The sequence below is a fragment of the Corvus kubaryi genome, unplaced genomic scaffold, assembly GCF_017639235.1.
Source record: "Corvus kubaryi isolate FWS band 111438036 unplaced genomic scaffold, C.kubaryi_AGA036_p1.0 37341, whole genome shotgun sequence".
Lineage (NCBI taxonomy): Eukaryota > Metazoa > Chordata > Aves > Passeriformes > Corvidae > Corvus > Corvus kubaryi.
Window position 1 is genome coordinate 5,313,611 of NW_024581112.1, and position 19,805 is coordinate 5,333,415.

Here is a 19,805-nt window from a genome sequence, read left to right on the forward strand (position 1 = left end):
GTTCCTTTTTGACTTACAGCTTTTCTTAATTTACACCCTGGAACTTTCTGACAACATATTTCAGAACTTGGCAGCCCCACAATATGCAGCAAACATTTTTAACAGTTCATTTCATGCTGAAGTGTACGAACTTTTTTGCAGGTAAGTGACAGTTTAATTTCAATAACTTAGCAAGCTGTAAATGATGAAAAATTTCAGAAATATAAGCACCTATCTTTGATTAATAGCAATGTTTTCTCACACTAGCCCACGGGTTTCAATCCTGTAAGTGGAGTTTTATGCATGCTTTATTGTCCATTCACTACTTCCTTCCTACACTGAGAATGCAAACAAGTTTCAGGTACTTTCAGTTATATAGTTTTCTTCAGATGAAGACAAATATGAGGATGGAAGTCCCTGGAATGGGATTAATGTATGAGGAAAGATCGCTTTGCTTATATTTTCCATAATTGTATTTTTCCCAATAAACTCACCATTTGGATATGGGGTTTCACAAAGAGTTAAAAAATCAACTATAGGATGATCCATTTCAAGAACTGTAATTGCTTTCCCATGCATGATTGTTAAACTTGGTCTTCGACAAGGCTTATCATATGACAATCCACCAGAAAATATCACAAATGGTTCACTGTATTAAAAAACCCAACATAATAATTGTAAGTCTACATAGTACATACAAGTTTACATTATAGGTTTAGAGTCTGCAAATAATAATAAATAGCTCTGTAAAAAGAATGCAGGAAAAGATTCTAAAAGGACTTAAACTCAGGAATGCAATTTTGAGTTAATTACAGAATTAAAAACAAACCTGTTTTTACAGGTCTTGTACTCTACTTTAAGAATTGGTTTACAAGATTCAGGTTTTTTCCCATCTCTTTGAACTTTTCCTAAGGAAAGAAAGAACATGAAAAATCTATCAAAACATCATGAAATTGAACTATCAAACTAAAACATATACATTGAAACAACTGTATAAGCAACAAAAAAAAGGAACTTTAAAGCTACAAAAGATAAGGAATATCAGCTCCTATTTCCATAAAATATGCATTTGTCTAAATTAATTACATTTATTATGTCTTTGTGTTTTTACTGCCACATACATCTCAAGAACCATAGAACACACTTCAAAGACATCTATAAACCATGCAGATTTCTGAGTATGACACTTAACTAATAATGAATGAATTAGCCTAATTATATGCCTTTTTTTCTGACCACGTAATGACCAGAAACAGCTTAATTTTTCCTAAGCCGTTTTTAGCTTGACTTAAATCCTATTGCTGACAAAATATTACATGCTTTGGAGTGTAACTAGTTGAATGATAAAATTAAATGAAGCATACAACTGAAATTCATTAGTTCTTGGTTAATTATGGCTCAGTACTTCCAATCAGAGAAAAGTCACTTGTAAACTAAAAAAAAATACCCATTTTGGGTTCGTTGCTTTGGAAAGTCTGTGCTTGCTTTTGACAACAGCCTGACTGGAGGACACCGTAGATGGATCCAGACTTTTCTCAAAGGTGCACAGTCATATGATGGGAGATAAAGAACACAAGCTGTGGCATGGAAAATTCTGGTTAGATATTAACAAAAAAAATTATGCCACAAGGGTCATTAAATACTGAAAGGCATTGCCCAGAGAGGTTGTGCAATTTGTTGCTGGAAGTGTTCAAGTGCTCAGTCTCCTGAGTTTGCTCATTAAATCAGGCCTGTTTTGATCTGATGGTCTGACTGGTTGACATCTGAGAGGTCCCTTCTAACGTTGTAAAATTCTATGACTAAAAATGATAGAAGAAAATGAAGAAAATGCTAAATCCTTTTGGGGCTACTTAGATCTTGACTTCCTCTTCTTCCTCCCTCTCCACCCATTCAGGTTTTTTAGTGATGTATTGATTTACAATGGTGTCAGTATTTTTTTACCTAATTTGTAGGAAGTAACTTCATATGAAGTCCCAGCCATAAAAGATATAGCCATCTCTTAATATGGCTCCTTTAAATTCTTCATTGCAGTTATTTGGGAAGCCTTGTACCATCCCCATGACAAACACCACAGTACCTTGCACAAAACGTATCAATTTGTTGTGAAAATTGCACATACAAGCCCCTATGTACAAACTATAAAAGAAAGAAATGTGAAAATCCCATAGCCTGAGGGTCTCACAGACCAGCAGTAGACTCTTAAAAGGAATTGGATAGAAGATATTAGAGTAAATTAATCAGAAGGAGGTATTTATGACACCAGTTAAAATAAAAAGTTTCATCTAAGTTACTGATTTTTACAATAATTTGCAGCTACTTTGCAGATCAAAATATTTATGCAAGAAGCAACATCTGAGCGACAATGAAAAAATGAAACAAACATACATATTAGCAAACAGCATTGAGAACACTGTATGGCTTCTTAGTTACACATTTTAACTATCAGAATTACCGTGTGGAATTGTGGTCTGGAACGGTCTGTTAGGGCTTTTCAGATTCCATAGGGTCAAGCTGCCATCAGAGTGACTACACATGAACTGTTTCCCTTCATGATGCCAAGCAACAGAATGAATAGCCTACAGAAGTGAAAGAAGAACTTGAGACTGGAATGGAATACAGTGTTTACACCTCTGATATTTTAATGTATGACTTCAGATTATATTATTCTAATGGTATATCAACAGCTGGATGGTTCTTGTTTGTCTAAAGTCCATTACCATCACTTTTTAGAAACGTATGGCTGTAATCCACATTTCATCATAAAGGCTAATGTAACACAATAATGTAGGAAAGCCTGTACTGAATCAGGCTGAAATTGAAGGAAAAGGGTATTAAGGTAAAAGTATAAGAACAAGGGACATACAATGCAGTTGTAATATGTCTGATAGCTCTCCTTAGAAGTATTTAATCTGGCAAATTTGCACAGAAGGAATTTTGTGTAAAAATCTTTACAGGTAACATACAACGCACAGAGTCCTCCCCAGAGGAAGTAATACACCGCTCTTGGATTATTTCCACACATACTCTCACATACTAAAGTTGCAGAGCAAGTCCACAGAAATCTGAGATGTTTCATGTCAAAATCAAAACACTGAAGATTAATCCAGGACCATTTCACTGATAGAGAAAATTACCAAAACAATGATGTAAGATAGTTTTGGAACAGGTAATGCATCAGAGAAGGGGAGTATCACACTCCTTTATGCACACTACACGAGGAATGTTACGTACACGATTCTCAGTATTTTGTGCATAATTAGTGGAACTGACTGAAAATATCCACAGTTACATCAAACTATCTGAAAGGATAACGGTGTAAATCCTTCAATTTCCCTGGTATGTGCTGGAAACTAACAAAAGCCATATTCTGACAAAACATTCATTGCATACCAGTTTCTCACACACTCCCCTCAGAAGCACAAAGTCACAGAATTCTCCCTTGAATCCATACCCCTTCCAAAAATGTTCACTGCTAAATAGCAAAAAACCACAATATAATTTTATGTAAATGTAAATAAAAGAGATCTATTTTTGAATGCAGCTTAATAAATTTACTTTTTTTTTTCAACCCAGGAAATGCTAAGGCCTTGCATGCACTTACAGTTGGATATAGCCTGATTTTATTCAAATGACTTAAAATCATGCCCGGGTATTCATAACTCAGCATTGCAGCTGTTCATATCAATTTTGCTTAAGTGCTACTGGTCACTATTTAAAACTCCCTGTTGGTTTTCCTCTTTTAATAATTATATTGATTGTTATGGTTGGTTACAGCTCATAGTCTGGAGACAGTATCAGAAGCAATCAACAAAAGGGCTGTGACCCTTTACCAAAGCTTTACTCAGCTCCTGGGGCTGGACAGCAGAGTCACAATGAGTCTTTGCATTAAGATGACCTAGATATTTTAACAGGAATCTGACATGCCTTGTATACGAATGCTTGATTAACACACTAGTAAAGAAGCTGTGCCAAAAAGGAGCTGAAAAATTTGAACTCTAGGTATTTATTTTTTTGCGACATATCACTCAAACTTCTACCTTCCAGAGAGGGGGGTGGTACACAATTCCTCTTAAATAAGCAGCAGAAACCAAACTCTAATGGAAGTAACAAAAGACAACACAGAAAGATGGTTCATGCAGAGTCCAATGTTGTCCCTCAGGTAGAAGAACCTTAGCTCTGTGGGGAGCGCTGCTTCACTTACACTGAAGGCATGTCTATCCTCATGCAAATTAATTCTGACATGAGCTCATTCATGCTTGCTATCATGCCAAATTTCAATCTGGTTTTGACGTGTTATCACACTTAGAAACATTTCACATGGTTACAGTCACTGACTGTGTCTGAGCAGGAGCTAGTAACTAGCTAAGAACTGTACTGAGCTGCTTGTTAAACTGCCCCTCTCAGCAACCAGGTGCCACCTGCCAGTGTAAGCCTCCCGTGGAGCGGAGCTGAGGTGGGACGGTCCTGTCACAGACAGGTGGCAAAGCAGCAACTCACACTGACCTGTTAGACTTTGCCCCAAAATGGGCAAGAGAACCAGAAACTCTTTTGGAGGTCTCAGCTGTGAGTCACGAGTAATTCTGAAAGATGGTCCTGAACAAATTCCGAATTGTCTCTCTGCTAAAACATGTCTAGCATTCTGATCCACTTCTTTAGCATCCACACACAAAAGGAGCAGTTATTTGCTTAGAACAGGAGTTCATCATGGTGGGTGACTCATGTGAATGTTCGCACAGTGTATGCACGTACAGCATCTCACTCCAGATTGGGTGTTTCTCCTTCTGCAATACCCACGGTGGTTGCATACACATTCCATCTTCTCTCATACTCAGCATGTACTAAAATTAAGCATGCCTAACACCATTTCAGTTCCCTCCCAACCACAAACCTTCTCCACTGAGGGTCTTCAGTACCCCTTTTAACCATATTTTGAACGAGAACAATGCTTGTCCCATCTTACTGTTTGAATGCTAAAACCCCTTTGTGTTTGTAGTACTGCAGGACCATTACAGCAAGCACCATGTCCAATTTGATACTTCCATAGTGGCACGGTGCTAGACAAAGGTATGGAGAAGCCATTTGGCAAATGCCTCTGAGAACTCTGCAGCTTCATTTTGGAGATGTGTTGCAATGAAAGATGATTACTGCTTCAGACAGCTCTGAATGTGGGTTGACACAAATTTCCAAAGCCTGCGCATCAAGATGGCTGTTTTTTTGGGTCTGCCAACTATCAACAACTTGAGAACCATCTGAAAGATCTGTCTTGTTTGTGTGCTGTCTTCTTATACACTTGATAGAAATAAACTTTTGAAGAAAATTATAAAAAGGAATTAAAGCCAATTATAAAGGCTTTTATAAATTATAAAGGATATTACAGAGGCCATTGTGTAGGAGCATTGATTGGAAGGGCCTCAATAGCTCATACATATCACCATTGAGGAGATGAAAATCATAATGATAGCAAGAAAAGTGAGGGTGAATTAAGTTTATTCAGAACTCATGCAAAGAGGCACTTTAGTATTTAATGAAGATACAGAACACTTACAGTAGTTTATCTGAGACTTCACAGATACCCTTCAACTGGTATTGTTCTGGCTCAGTGCCACAACAATACTGAGGGATTGGTCAGACATCGTGGGGCACACAGGCCCGATAACACATCAGTCCAGATAACATAGTGAAGGGGAGCAGGAACAATGATTTCTGGACTGTGATCTTTGGTGGCCAATCCATAAGATGAGATTTAGGCTTGATAATTTGGGTTGCTGCTAAATACCAAGTGGCACATGCCAAACTAATAACTTGTGACTCACAAAACCTATGTAACTCAGGATTTAAAAAGGAACCCCTTTTAGTGGCTCCCTAAGGGTAGTGGCTTCCCTAAGGGAATCCTAGCAGGTCTGGAACATTATGAATATGGAGCCTGAATGTCTGGAATAAAGTAAAATGGCTAGTCACACAATCCTTTTAAAAACAAAATAAGAATCTTGCAACTATTTCAGTAAATAAGAAGCTAGCACCAGTTGCACAAAGTGGAGTAATGACACAGCAAATAACCACTGAGGAGGAAAGCATGGGACTGATTAAAAGGCAAAAAATAGTTCCTGAAAACAGTACTGAAAAATGTGGAACAACAAATTGTATGAGAAATTTTCAACACCCACCCATTCTCTCTCAAAATGAAAAAGAAAAAGAGGAACCAGTATTAAGAAGATCCTTCTTTATGCAATCTCATCCTGAGTACAAGAGAGGACAGCGGGTGAACAGACATCCCCACCCCCACCCTTCCCGAGGAGACCTGTAAAAGGAAAAAGTTGTTCAGCCTTAAGTAATAGAACAGGTGCAATTTCACAAGTGTTTGCACAAGCAGACTGTCACTGAGAGACAACTGAGTGGCCATGTCTCGAGGCTTAAGTGCTGGCCTGTTCAAACTCTGTCCTTTGAAACATTTGCTGTGTTGATGCTCAGAAACTAAACCTTGAAGCTCAGAGTAGTTTTAATGTGTCTCTGACAGCAGGTCTGAAAGAGTGCAGGATTCATATGTATTCAGATTGCTTTTTAGAGGGGAAATAAATGTGCATACACTCCTTATACATAGCAAGGTGACAAGATGAAGAAGGAAAGAGAACTACAGGAAACCAATTACTGCCTGGATCACCTGAAAGAAAATGTCCTTTTCTACCTTCAACTGTAGTTGTATTCACATTCATCCATGGTCAACTTTAGAGGACTGGAAGAACAAAGAATATTTTTCCCTAGGGCTAGTGCTAAAACCGTAACAGCTAAGAATATATCTATTTTTCAAGCAGCTTGATTATTGATACAAGAACTGCATCTGGGGTTAATACAAGCTGCTTACAAATGACAAGAGACAATTGTGTGATAACTATAACAATATAATTTTGAAAACTGTTTAATCAGATCTTAAGTACTAGGTAGTATCAACAGCTGTACAAGGTAATTAGTCTTCCATTATAATGAATGTTCTAGAAATAGCTGGTGAAGATTATTATATAATTCCTTCTGCAGCTATATCTCAGGTCAGCTCCTTGCTAAACTCTGTTCAACTGAGGATCTCCACAGAGAAGTTGATGAACTTGTCAAAACCAAGCAGAAGTCATTCTGTGTCACAGTACACTCATGAGAGCCTAGTGCATCAGAGCTAGGGATTCCAGACTTTGATTTCTATTGTCAGTAATTTGCTCAAAAGCATAGCACAAACAGTATTTCCAGAACCAGCAATGCCTTTAGATAAACATCCCTCTGCTTGGTTAAGACATATGGCAAACTGCTGAATAATGGCTTTCCTGAATTAATGGAAATTGCTTACCTCATCATAATAAGCTCTCAGATCAGCTCTTTTAGATCGCAAGTCCCAGAACACGATAGTCCCATTTTCATAGCCTATCAACAGCTGGAGGAGGGAAAAAACCCACAATTACATTTTCTGATTCAAAAGGTACATATCAATATCAATAGGTACATATCAAAATATCAATATAGAATAATATAAAAAGAAATACCAAAGTGATGTGCAAGATTGTAATTTGCCCTACACATAATACCCTGCTTTCAAATTATCTTTTAGTATAAATTACTTCACATTATTGACAATTTAAGATCTGATATGGGGGAAAAAAAGGGCTTTATACAGCCTTTTTTCCCCTGCGTGATTATGTACCTGGACAGTCTTCTCAATTGTGTATCTGCTGAAAACCAAAGATTGTAGCACGTTGCTACCAGCTCTTACCTTCCCTGCCCCTTGTTGGAGAAAAACATATTTGACACCTAAGAGACCACTTAAATAACTTCAAACTAAGAGAGTCACCAGATTAAACTCATTCAGATACTTATATTCCTTTAATTTATGCTTGCTATTCCTTTAAAACATTCTGAAGAACTCCTCCTGCAGAGAATAAATTGCTTGTTTTCCTAATAATTAAAAATAAATTAATTGATATGCCTTTTTTTACTTCTTCTAGAACTGGAATGTCATATCATCATGCACACCAGAGAAATACCAGCAAACATTTCTGAACAGATGAAAGAGAAGAAAAACAATGCTCAGGAGAAAAATAAGAATGAAAACAACCATTTCTCCTTGTCTCCATTGAAAAGAAGTGAAATATTGATCTGGCACTGTAGAGTTACTCTTCATTTGAACACAATTAATTTCAGATCTTATGGACAACATGATGTCTAGCCTATTTAGGTGTCCTGGAAACTGTTTCCCATAGAATCTGTCTTCTTAAGAATCTGTTCTGGATATGAAGACTGGAAGTGGCTAAACTGGCAGACTCTCACATTTCTGAGATAGAATATTTTGTACAACTGGCAATGATAATTGCAGTTGTTCATCATCTATAAACAGATATATCACAGAACACAGGCAAGAATTTACAGTTTCTATATAAAGAATTTGTGCAGAAGAATGGCAAGATTATCTCTTAGTTGGAGAAACCTTAACAGCATCTTTGCTATCACTCACTTCAGCTTGTACGAGTCCTAAAAATGAAATTTGGCTGGGCTGCTAAACAAAACATTACTTTCTTTCCAAGTTAAGCATAACTGATACATCAACAGTGCTACAAAAGAGCCTGGGAATACTCTCAGTTCTACCGGATATGATTCTTTTTATTGCCAGGAGAACATTCCTTATGTGGAATCTATTAGCTAATCTGGAAATGATTTATAGTTAATATATTTAATACCTGAATAGGAACAATAACTGATTATGCTCTTGAAGGATTATTCTGCTGAAAAAAATTCAAACTGTCCTGGAAAAATTCCAGAATACTTAGCATTTTTGCTCTGGATGGCTCCATATGGGATTTTGTGGCAGAGTCAGAAAGCATGGAGTTAACTGGATAGCACTTGTGTCAGGATGCCATATGGTATTCTGGGATAATAAGTTGCCATTGAGAGAATGAACAAAGGAGTGTCTTACAGCAGCTACCTTCACTGTTAGCACAGTGATCCTAAACAGAAGCCTTTTGTATATCCAGGAGTTAGTGCTGCTCATAGCAGTTAACCTGAGTAGGTGTAGGCCTGTGCTGGGCTGTGTTGTGCTGCACACAGGACTTGGCTTTCAGGCCTGCATTGTGCTGAACATACTCCTTGGCCACAGGAAAAACTTGGCTGCTAATTCCAAAGGAGCCTGTATTCTGCTCCCACTTGGTAAAGACAAGGACAGCACCTTTGTGCCTTTGTCTTCATCTTAATGTAAGGCAGTAGGTCTGTGTGAACATCCTTCTGCTTGACAGTAGAAATGGATGGGGCTTTAAAAAAAAAAAAATCTTTGGAGGTCTCCAAAAACTAAAATGCTGGCAAGCCTCTTCACAGTGGATAATGCCATGCCCTTATTGGAGGTTCATCCAGTGCTACACAGCTTGGGGTTCCCACCATCCTTTTTGTACTAACTCCAATAAATAATATTTTAGTAAGTTATGGAGTCTGAGTGCCCTCCTTACTGTCATCATAACAAGCACTTGCACCTGTGCATTACAGCTGGGTACCAAACTAGTCGAGTTCAGTTTGTATCTACCAATATTCTTCTCACCTCAGCTTTTGTACAAATATATCCCGAAGAGTGAAGGAATTGAAGAGCATTTAGTATGCGACCCTGTTTCTTAATAAGCCTTTCTCCCTGGGGAAGCAGGCTGGTCTTTTGATTTTTATCACTCTCTTTTGCAAAGATATCACACTCCAGGTAATTGTTAAAAGGTTTAATACCTTTTATCAGAGGCTGCATTTCACCTGATCTATTGCTGAAATGCTTAATGCACAACTGCACTAAAGATATGCAAGTTACAAAGTGTTGTGATTTCAGGGAAGAAATTGAAAGGCAAAGAGATTTCCTGCATAGCCAGGAATCTCTCTTTTTGTTCAGACAGTAGTCATGCTGCTTTATTACTAATACTGTGGTATACCACTAAAGTCACAATTCCAACTGGGTGAATAGGTTTAGTCTCATTGCCAGGACATTTATGATGCTCTGGATTCTGACCTCTCTGAACCACAGGAAACTCAAAACATTCCCACTCCTCTCAGTCATAGTGATCACTTGGGAGATCTATAAGACAAGATCTATTTCTGTAATAAAGAGTAAAACATCCATAAATGCAGTTAGAGAGGAAAACATAGCCAAAGAAAAGCAGTATCTGTAAAAAGAGTCCAGGATGGAAAAAACTCCAAAGATTTCTCTTCAGCTTGTATTTCATGGCACCTCATTTAGTTACTCATGCTTAATTAGGTTACATAAAAAGCAGAACACTGGATAGAATTTGGAGAGAGAAGTCCTGGCAAGATCTTCCTTGTCTAGTGGAGTTGCTTCACATTTTGACTTAAATCTTTCTGCATGAAATGCTTTTGATGATGGGGGGAAATTTCTTTTTTACAATCAACTAATTACATCCTGGTACATGCCAGCAAGCCCCTTCCTTGTCCTGGTAACACAAAACAGCCGGATAAAAAATCCCAGACAAACAAGCCTGCCAAATGCACACTGTATTTAGGTATTATTAGATCTCAGAACTCAGAGATAGGAAGTTTAGCCCACCAGCTAATAGTTAATAACATTAAACCTTTGCCTATTAAGCTTTCTCCATTTGCTGGGAAACTGCAGATCGTTGCAGTTAATGTCTGCTCCTTTGACAGCAAGAAAAATCATGTTTGCTACAGATCTGCCACGTATAAATATCTGGGCACTTCAGTCTGTCCCTAATGTACACTTATTAATTGATTTGGCAGGTTATATTTCATGAACTTAATCACTTGGTCGCCAAATTGTTCTTCAGTGACACATTAAATGCCTACGTTCTCTTTTGCTGTCTGTCTTCCAGCCACAGTTTGTTAGATTCATAAAAGAGGCCTGTCTCCAAAGCTTGCCTAGATAGTTTGCCTGGAGGCCACTCTGGAAAAGTTTTGAATGGCAGAAGTCTTCTGGAATTACATTCTCTCTTTTGGCACAAGGAACCCAATCACCAGTCAATGATATAAACTGGAACTTTTAGGAATTCAAAGGACCTTAATGAAAAAGGTGAAGCACTAACTTCCCTGGCTTTCAAAAAGAGATCTTACGACTGTCCTAGATTTTGAAAGGTCTGACTATGTTTTAGGACTCTCAACCACTCAGTGTCCACAGCAGAAATACTTACTTACTTCAGCAAAACAGCCCCAGGTCTGTGAACAACTTTTTAATACCCCAGAGAAGAATATACCACTGAACCCTTGCAAAGTACTTGTACAGAAATACTCTTGTAGAGTACAAGAACATCTATATTTTGAGTAGTGATTATGACTGATTTGTACCTATGATTTAATTCCTGAAACATATGCAAAGAACTCTTTTATCTGCTGCCTATCATGACGTGGGCAGTCTGACTTCTGCCACCAGTACCTCTTTGTGGTCTTTGGTTAACTTGGAACCGCGGAGATAAGCAAAGTATGTAGAACTATCTTCAAACAGTTCTTTTATCGAAGAATAACTCTTCTAAATTAAATAAAAGTCTACTTATCACACCATCTTGTACTAAAATGGCCAAGAGCAAATACCAAATAACATGGGAAGAGAACAAGTACTTGTAACACTCTCACATATTCTCTGTCTTAAGTAATTTTCTCATTCAAATACAGCCATCTCCTCAACTATACATAGCTCTGTTTAACCTCATCTTTAAGAACCTTTTAGGAGAATTCAGCAAACCTCTTCAGTTACTCTCAAATTGATTTCTTTTGTATTAACTTTTCTAGTCTTCCTCGAGATCAATGCATTTTTGGCACACACAACAGAACTTGGAAAAAGTTTTATAGGTTCTACCCATTGCACATTTGAAGAAGTACTGAATTGGCTTGTTTGGAAGCTGACCTGTCAGCTTCATTTGGTGTCTTTTTAGTTTTTGTATTGAAAGGGACTATGAGTTGTTTCCATCCTCTTAATATCAACTGTGATTTTCAAACTTGGAACCACAATCAGGTCTTTTCCATAGTGAATTTTCCTGTCTCACGACGTTGTCTGTCATATAGAAAACCCTGTCCCTTCTCTGAATTTCTTTCAGCATTATATTGATTTTAGACACAGAAGGACAAGTATTATACTCAGTATTCAGCAGGCAGGTCAACAAGGCATTTCTTTAATAGCTTTGTTTTGTTCTCTGTTCTTCTCTAGATAATGCCTAACTTTGAGTTTGTTTATTGTTCACTACTGAGCATTGAGCTGATCTTTCCATTGAGCTATCAATCATCACTCAAAGCTCTTGATACCAAACAGTAATCATCAGCTCCGACCCATTGTTTTATATATAAAGTCAGAAATATTTTGCCCTACATGTATGAACTCTCACCACTTACACTGAATATACTTCAAAAGACAGTATTTAACCTGGCATTTTACTGCTGAGTTTCTCAGCCTCCTAAAGTCTGGCAAACCAGACCACATCACTACTTACTCTCTTTTCTAGGCTATTTATGACCATGTTGAACAGCAAAAGTCCCAGGAGCTGGGTTTTTTTCATTTTTTCCTCATTCTGAATAATGATTATTTCATTCTTCATTCTTTCAACTAAAGTTTAATGAGACTTAGTTGAAAAATGTAGTTTAAATTATTTCTCTACTGTTGAAATTTTTTTATTTAGAACTATGTCTTTTGATTTAATGCTTGGATCTTCTCTTACATCTGTGTGTACCTTTTACTGACATCTTCCTGTAAACACTATCAATTCTACATTCTGCAAAACTGCAAGTATTTTGTTAGCACCAATTTGTTCTTTACACCCTCAACCTATCAACAATATGAAGAACTGCAATGGGATGGTTTTAGTATAGCTTACATTTTCTACTCTTTCTCCCCCTAAAATTTCAATGCTTGCTTTTCATAGGCATCTGTCTGATTTTGCTGTTGTTGTTGGAATGCTAGTACTTCATCAGTGCCCAGATGTCTCCCATGTACCCTCTGAGCAACAAGCATTTGTATTTCCAAGTCAGTTCTCCTTTAACTCCCTTGCCTGAGTCCTTTTTGTCTTCTCTCTTTCTGCTGAAAAATATTTTTAGGTTTCTGTTTGGAGACAGTGCACGGCATTCCTGTAAAAAATCTTTACTGACAAGACCATTTTTTCTTTTAGTATCCTTTTCTCCTATATTGTGTGCCTTAGGTAGGTCATCAGCAGCTTCTGCTGTGGCCAGTAAACAAGAATGATGCCTCATCGATAAATCTTTATCCTTACCAGGTATTTTGCCATAGATAATTAAACTGCATTTCTTGATGGCTTCTTGTTTGAGGCTGAAACACTACACTTCATAATGTTTAATCACTTTATTTGATAGTATTCTAAATTGCTTGACCTATTGTGATTCTTCCAGAAACACTTAGAGATGCCATCGAAGTTGTTGGAGGGTTAGCTCACAAGTGCACCATTTGTACGTAGGTCACCTCGCAATATGGCTAAGTCCAAGGACAAGTGATGCAAATGAAAATCAGCTGTAGTCACCAGTGCTTTTGTAGGTACCCATAATTTCAGCATAATATCCCCCATATCCGTATCAGAAATTGAAACTGCTGCTAGTTTCTAACAACTATTAGCTTTTACGTGAGACACCCTGTTAAATAGATACACCATTTCTAAGATGCAGTACTGTATAAATACACACTGAAATGCAATTACTAAAAATGATCAAAACCAACGAGAGAGTTAAATAAACACCCTTTCCACACAGGCAAAATGTTCAAAAATCAATAGCAACACATAAAAAAATCCCCTTCAGTAGAACTGGATTTTTGTCAACCATATTTCATTTTTCAAAAGCTGCCATACAAATAAAGCCAACTCTGATTGTGCCTCCTGGTGGTATCAGTCACAACACTGATGCTCTGACTATATGTTTGGCTTCCAATTGTGGACAGCTCTTTGTGAGCAGAGTTGAGAATAGCAAACAGCAGCAAGTTCCAAACCTGGGTTATTACCATGATAATTTTCATATAAGAAAATATTTGCTATCTTATGAAAACTTACTATAATGCCTTCATAAGGGCACGTTTATCCAAGTACTGAAGTCATGATATGGTTTTTAGTCAAATCCTACTTATACAAAATCAAGCTTTTTTAATCAGAAACAATTTAGATGGCTATACATTTCAAAGTACAGTATATTGTCTGTATCACAAATGTTTACTCATTAAATTTGTACAAAGATAATTAATTTTCTTAAGAACGGTAAAATAGTTAAAGGCACTTGCAAACATAGAAGGAAAGTAGGTGATAAAATTAGTGACTAAGCAAAAGGAAGGAGTAGTGAGGCAAATAAAAGCTATGGAATGTTGCAAAATTTTATACCATTGGTTGTACTCACTTTTCCCTCGTCTCTTGGGCTGTCACTTAAATGTACAACTGGGCCAGGGTGAGTCTTGGTGGATCTGCAAGATAAAAATCAATTAAAATCTGAGAATGTTTTTTGTTGCACAAAGAGCTAGATACCTCAGTTTTTAAGGTGTGTTTACATGTACATCCAATGGTTTAAAAGTAATTCTAAAAAGTCCAGCTGGGGAAGGTAAAGTTATCGGTATCTTTTCATGTTCTCCTCTCTTTCCTTTTCGCCATTATAGGCAAAGATTCTCTCTTCTTAATGAATGCTCCCTTAATTTTTTTTTTAATCTCACTTCTATTACAGTACTTCTGTAGTGTAACTTCTATTACAGTAGTTTTTTCCCTCTCTCATTGTTACGGCTTTTTTGCCTTTTCTATTCTCTACTCCATCTCTTTCTGACCCTCCCTCCCTACTTGTTCCATTTCAAGGCTAATTTGCCAAGGATTTACAAAGTCTTCACTTGGATTCATTTCAGATACTGATAGCATGACTCACCAAGTTCCAATGTCACTGAAGACAGGGTTTCAGTAACCTCACCTACACTGCCCTGTCAGGAAGCTTCTTAGCATTACCGCAGTGGGGTTTCAGAAATGGATCATCTTGCCTTTGTCTGATCTGTAAAGCCTTATCTCATCTTCAGACCAGCTAACACAGTTACACCCACAATGCATGTTCAGTGAGGCTCCTCAGCCACAACACCCATCCTTGTGAGCCTTTGTAAGCCTGTATAAAGATTAATTACCATTCCTTGCATCCCCTCCCTTTTTGCAATGTGTACTAACTGCATCGTATACAACTTAGCACTGAAGTTACTAATGTCCTGCTCCTGACAGCAAATGCAAATCATAGGAAACTGATCGGACAGATGGAGATTTTTCATCTATCATCTTTTCTGACCAGACCTTCAGGCCCTGGCAGCCATAGAGAGCAAGAAGACAAGCACCAGTCCACACTGAATGCCTGCACAGAGGAGGACCTTTCTTCCATCTAGGTTCTGGGGTCAGAATACATGCCCCTTGGAGTTCAGCTTAGGATCTAGACATGCATGACCGGTCTTGGTTCACCAAAGGTCACCAGGAAAAAAAACATGGCAGGGATTGGCAGAGCCCATAAAGTGAAGAATTTATCTGGAAGCCATACATAAAGCGAGCTAGGCTCCAAGTTTTAAAACAATCTGCAAGAGAATTATAGAAACAAACCAAAACAAGGTTCTCCAGCCAAAATGCTCAAAGGATTTTCCTAAAATAATGGTCTCTTCCTTTGGCTGAACACTGCACTATAGCAAAACCAGCCTCTGTTCTACAGGTCCAACTCCAAATCAAGACTGAGAGTGGTACGCAAAAATTCCCAGGCAACTCATACATTAAAACACTGTGGGCTGATCCATAGCCTCATAGGCTCCTTCCTCCCAAAACAGTATGCTCCAACACTCTTCGAAGCATGCACACTTTTCTCTGGCCTCGATATGTTTTGTCCACATAATGTTTTAAGTATTTTAACTATTTCATCATACACCAAAGCTGGGCCAAAGCAGAGAGGCAAAGATCTTGTCTGATATTTATTTCTGAGCTAAGGACAATGAAAAATTACTCCAGACGTCCTGGACATGCAGCATGTTACTTTCCTACATGAGGTCTCCACGAGCAAGGTTTCTGCAAGAGTGTTTTGCAGCATATCCTATCACAGAAATGAGACCAGCAGGAAAGCAGTGGACAGACATTTTATTCAGTAACATTCAATACAGACTGCCTTTCATGGTGCCAGCAGCAAGTACCCACTTGGCCTGAGACACGGCACACAACCATTTTTACAAAGATGCAGACAGCAGGAGATCTGGCTGTCATTCCTATCCAAGCCAGCTTACCAGAGGGGACCCCTTTAGCGGAGCTTCTGTTTCTGAGTAACCTATGCTGAAAAAAAAGTATAATTTCCACAACACCAGGCCTTGGAGCAGGTGGGGTAGGTAGGCAGTGACAGGGAACTGAGGGGCAAGATGAGGTTGTTTGCAAGCAGTGCTTAGACCTGCACACGTCTTGTACATCTGTCTGAGGGAGTGGATATGATAGTTTGGAACATTCTAGGCTGCTTCAAATGTTGCTCCTGATATAGGTTCACCTGTCTGAACTGGTCAGAGTACATTGATGGAAAAAAACAGGTCTGTTTGGAGTATATGCTGCCTGTGCCATGATGGGCAAAGGAAGAAGGGTAAGAATAAGAGGAAAAAACAAGAAGAGCAGAGACAGTGTAAGAATTTTCAGTTTTCAGCCAGGTAAGAACCACAGACAGATGACAGAAGAGAGAGCAGAGGCAAGCAACCATCAGATATGACAAAGCTGGGAACAAACAAGATGGTAGCAAAAGCACATGGAGGCTGACAAAGCATAATGGTTTGGGCAGCTATCCCAGCCCATTGAACCAACCAGGATGCAGGCTGGGTTGCTTGGCCATTCCAGTATTGGTACATGACCAGGAATATTGGCAGAATCATGACAAATGGAGGGAGAAAGGAAAAGAGCATACTGTCTCTCTAAGGTAAAGATTGATTACATTTAGTCAGCTCTTTGTCAGGAACAGTTTAGATAAATCTGTGCAATCAGTTTCTTTGTAAGACACATATGACATTGCTTACCAAAGAATGTATTGATTTGTCTTTGGGTAGAAGGAAATTCTTACAGGAGCTGTCATCTACTCTTTAGGCTAAGTATACTTTCATAGTCACACAAACTCATTGTTCCTCTGCAAATGGTATAAAAACCCTTGTCTTTTACTACCAGTCTCATTTTTATCTTATATTCCTGCAGGGGTATAGCCTCAGATTTCCATGCTAAAACCTCAGCTGAAAGGAGAAACCTTCACTAATATCATACATTTTCCTATCTCCTCCATTTCCCTCTTGAATTCACTGTAGCTGGAGGATCCTGGGATTTACTACATTGTATTAATGCTGTAGGGTTTGGGTATTTTTTTTTTAGGCACTTTTTATCTCTTTTAGGAGAATTATAATTTAATTATTATGCACCTAGCTATTTCTTTAGTTTTGTTGAATAACAGCTTTATATACACTATCAGCAAAGTCAATACCAAACACAGCAGTCTATGCACTAAGTGTACGAGATTTTATTTTTCCTCATTGTCTTTCCTCTATACGTGATATAAGTATTCATATTACTTCTTGGTATTTTAATAATTCAGTTGTTTTATATAATACCTGGCTTGCTCTGGCTTCTTACTTTTTCTTTCACTTCTATTAAATTTAACACTGTCAGGTATGTCACTCTATCAAAGGACTCAACAAACCATCATTTAGCTTTCACACATATATCCTTGGTCTAGGAAAAATGAGGATTCAGGGAGAAGGTGCTTTAGTTTTTGCCTTTGTTTCTCACCATTCTACTCTATTTTAACTGTCAATAAATTAAAATAATTTTTTCAAGTCAAGTCTGGTTTCTCCATTGACAGCAGCTGGCAAGTTACTTTCCTGTCTTTACCTTGACTCATGAACTTTTCCATCGTATTTTCTTTTCCTGTCCTGTTGAGGATGGGGAGTGAGAGAGCAGTTGGGTGGAGGTCTCACAACCAGCCAGGACCCACCCACCACAATTTCCTTGACTGCTTAACAGAGGCCAGCTTTGTTTATACATAGGTAAGAGTAAGTAGAGAGTTTATTAAGTTTGGCAGCCATAACACAGCTTCTGTCAGGAAAGCAGAAAGGATCTTTTTCAAATAGCTGTATATACTAAAAGTGATTTCACATGTGCCATCACAGATAAGATCACACACAGATGACAACAGATGTTCCTTGAAGCTTCTTGGAAGTGTAAAGCCAAGTCCCTGGCAGTGCTCCTGCACTGCCTTTCCAGGGCTCCAAGAAACATTGATTTTTTTTTACATGGCAAGGAAAGTATTTGCAACAAAACTGATTCCTCTTTGGACTACATAACAAGGAATATTCCCAAGATGCAGCATAAAGTTTGCTGTTCGGTTTTGGACGAACATGCACAGTCCCATCTTGGGGGAGATGTTTGTGGGAGGATAAACTGATACAAAATAACCTCAGTTCAGGTGGAGTGAGGAAGAAAACTGTGCGAAAGCATTGCAACTTCCTCCATCATTCTGCAAGACCTTTTGCTTGTTGCTCTGAGCCTGCCCAATGGCTGGACACAGAAGGAGTGACACGATAAATCTGTGGTTTGCTTCTCTTGAAGTGATGTTATCTCCCTTCTGGTACAGGACTGTGGTGAGGAACCCAAATCTAGTCTTTTGTGCCACATTACGACCAGGAATTGTCTGCCAAAGGCAGATCAGTGCCTCACTTCTTGCATCTCCTTGTCCCCTCAAGGAAGGTATGTATAAATAGAAACAACAGCAGTATCTTTTGGAGCCCTAGGGAAGAGCTGCTTGTAAAAGGAGAGCGAGGCATTAGGCTCTACAGTCAATTTCTCCTGAGGGTAGATGTCATGACTGCACTACAAGCAAGATTAAACAAAGAAATTATTTAGTTAACTACATTATATCAATAATATCATTTTATAGAACTCATGAAACACTATCAGAGCTACAGATACAGTAATTACTACTTTCACACAGTAAATTATACTGCATGTGGAAATGTCTACACACAAAACCCATTTTGCCTCAAGCAGTTTTAGTATACATAAAATGTTCTGTTTCTCCTCATTGGTATTACAGTAAAGTTGTCAAGGAGACTGGGGAGTTGGACACTGTCATTGTGGAACTGCCTACAAAGGAAAAAACCCCACGGTTGAATTACATTAAATGCAAAAGCAGAGATCCAACAGCTCCTGGAAAGGACAAAGAGGTCCTGGAAAACCAATCAGATTTGAAGCTATTGTGAATAAAACACTCAGCTGTTGATGACAGATATTTGTGTATAGGCATTCCCTCAAGCTGGCTTGGGGAACTACATAAAAACTAACTAGGTCCTATCCCTCAAGAAAGGGAAAAATAATGAAATATCAGCAGGTGACAATAAAGCATAAGTGAAAAAACTGAGCAGGGAATTTTTCATTCTCAAATAGTAGCCGGGGTACAGCTGAGAATGACTGAGAAAATAAAAGCTCTGAAAAGGCACAAAAAGGATAAAACACAAATCCAAGTCAATACACAGCACAAAGAAAAAAGAAAAAAAGAAGGTCAAGTAGAAAAACTATCAGCAATGATTTGCAGTAAAAAATTTCTGAAATGAAAGCTAACTTCAACAGAGCAAGAAGAAAGTATGAGCTAATGATACAAAAGTTTGCAATATTTCATAGTTTTTGTTGACCTTTAAGCCCACAAAAACAGACTGCAGAATTGAAAGATTCCCATGACAGCTATGCAGAACTAAAACTAGAAGTTTGCTAAGAAGATACTGGTAATTTGAGTTGTTTTGCACTTCATCAGAAGTTGCTCCTGACAGCAGCAGGTATTAATTTACTTGGTGTATGTTCATTTGGGAGATGAGAGAG

At 38.1% G+C, this 19,805-nt stretch overlaps 1 protein-coding gene across 9 annotated transcripts in view; it reads right to left on the reverse strand.

Moving 5' to 3' along the window:
- STXBP5L (syntaxin binding protein 5L) overlaps positions 1-19,805 on the reverse strand; it is a 184,668-nt gene that overhangs the window by 72,343 nt on the left and 92,520 nt on the right. For all 9 annotated transcript variants that reach the window (XM_042031704.1, XM_042031707.1, XM_042031708.1 and 6 more), the window contains exons 6-10: positions 14,323-14,386; positions 7,310-7,393; positions 2,432-2,555; positions 809-887; positions 474-628 (exon numbers count right to left, since the gene is read on the reverse strand). In XM_042031704.1, coding sequence (XP_041887638.1) covers positions 474-628; positions 809-887; positions 2,432-2,555; positions 7,310-7,393; positions 14,323-14,386 — 506 coding nt within the window. The remainder of the gene's footprint in view (positions 1-473; positions 629-808; positions 888-2,431; positions 2,556-7,309; positions 7,394-14,322; positions 14,387-19,805) is intronic.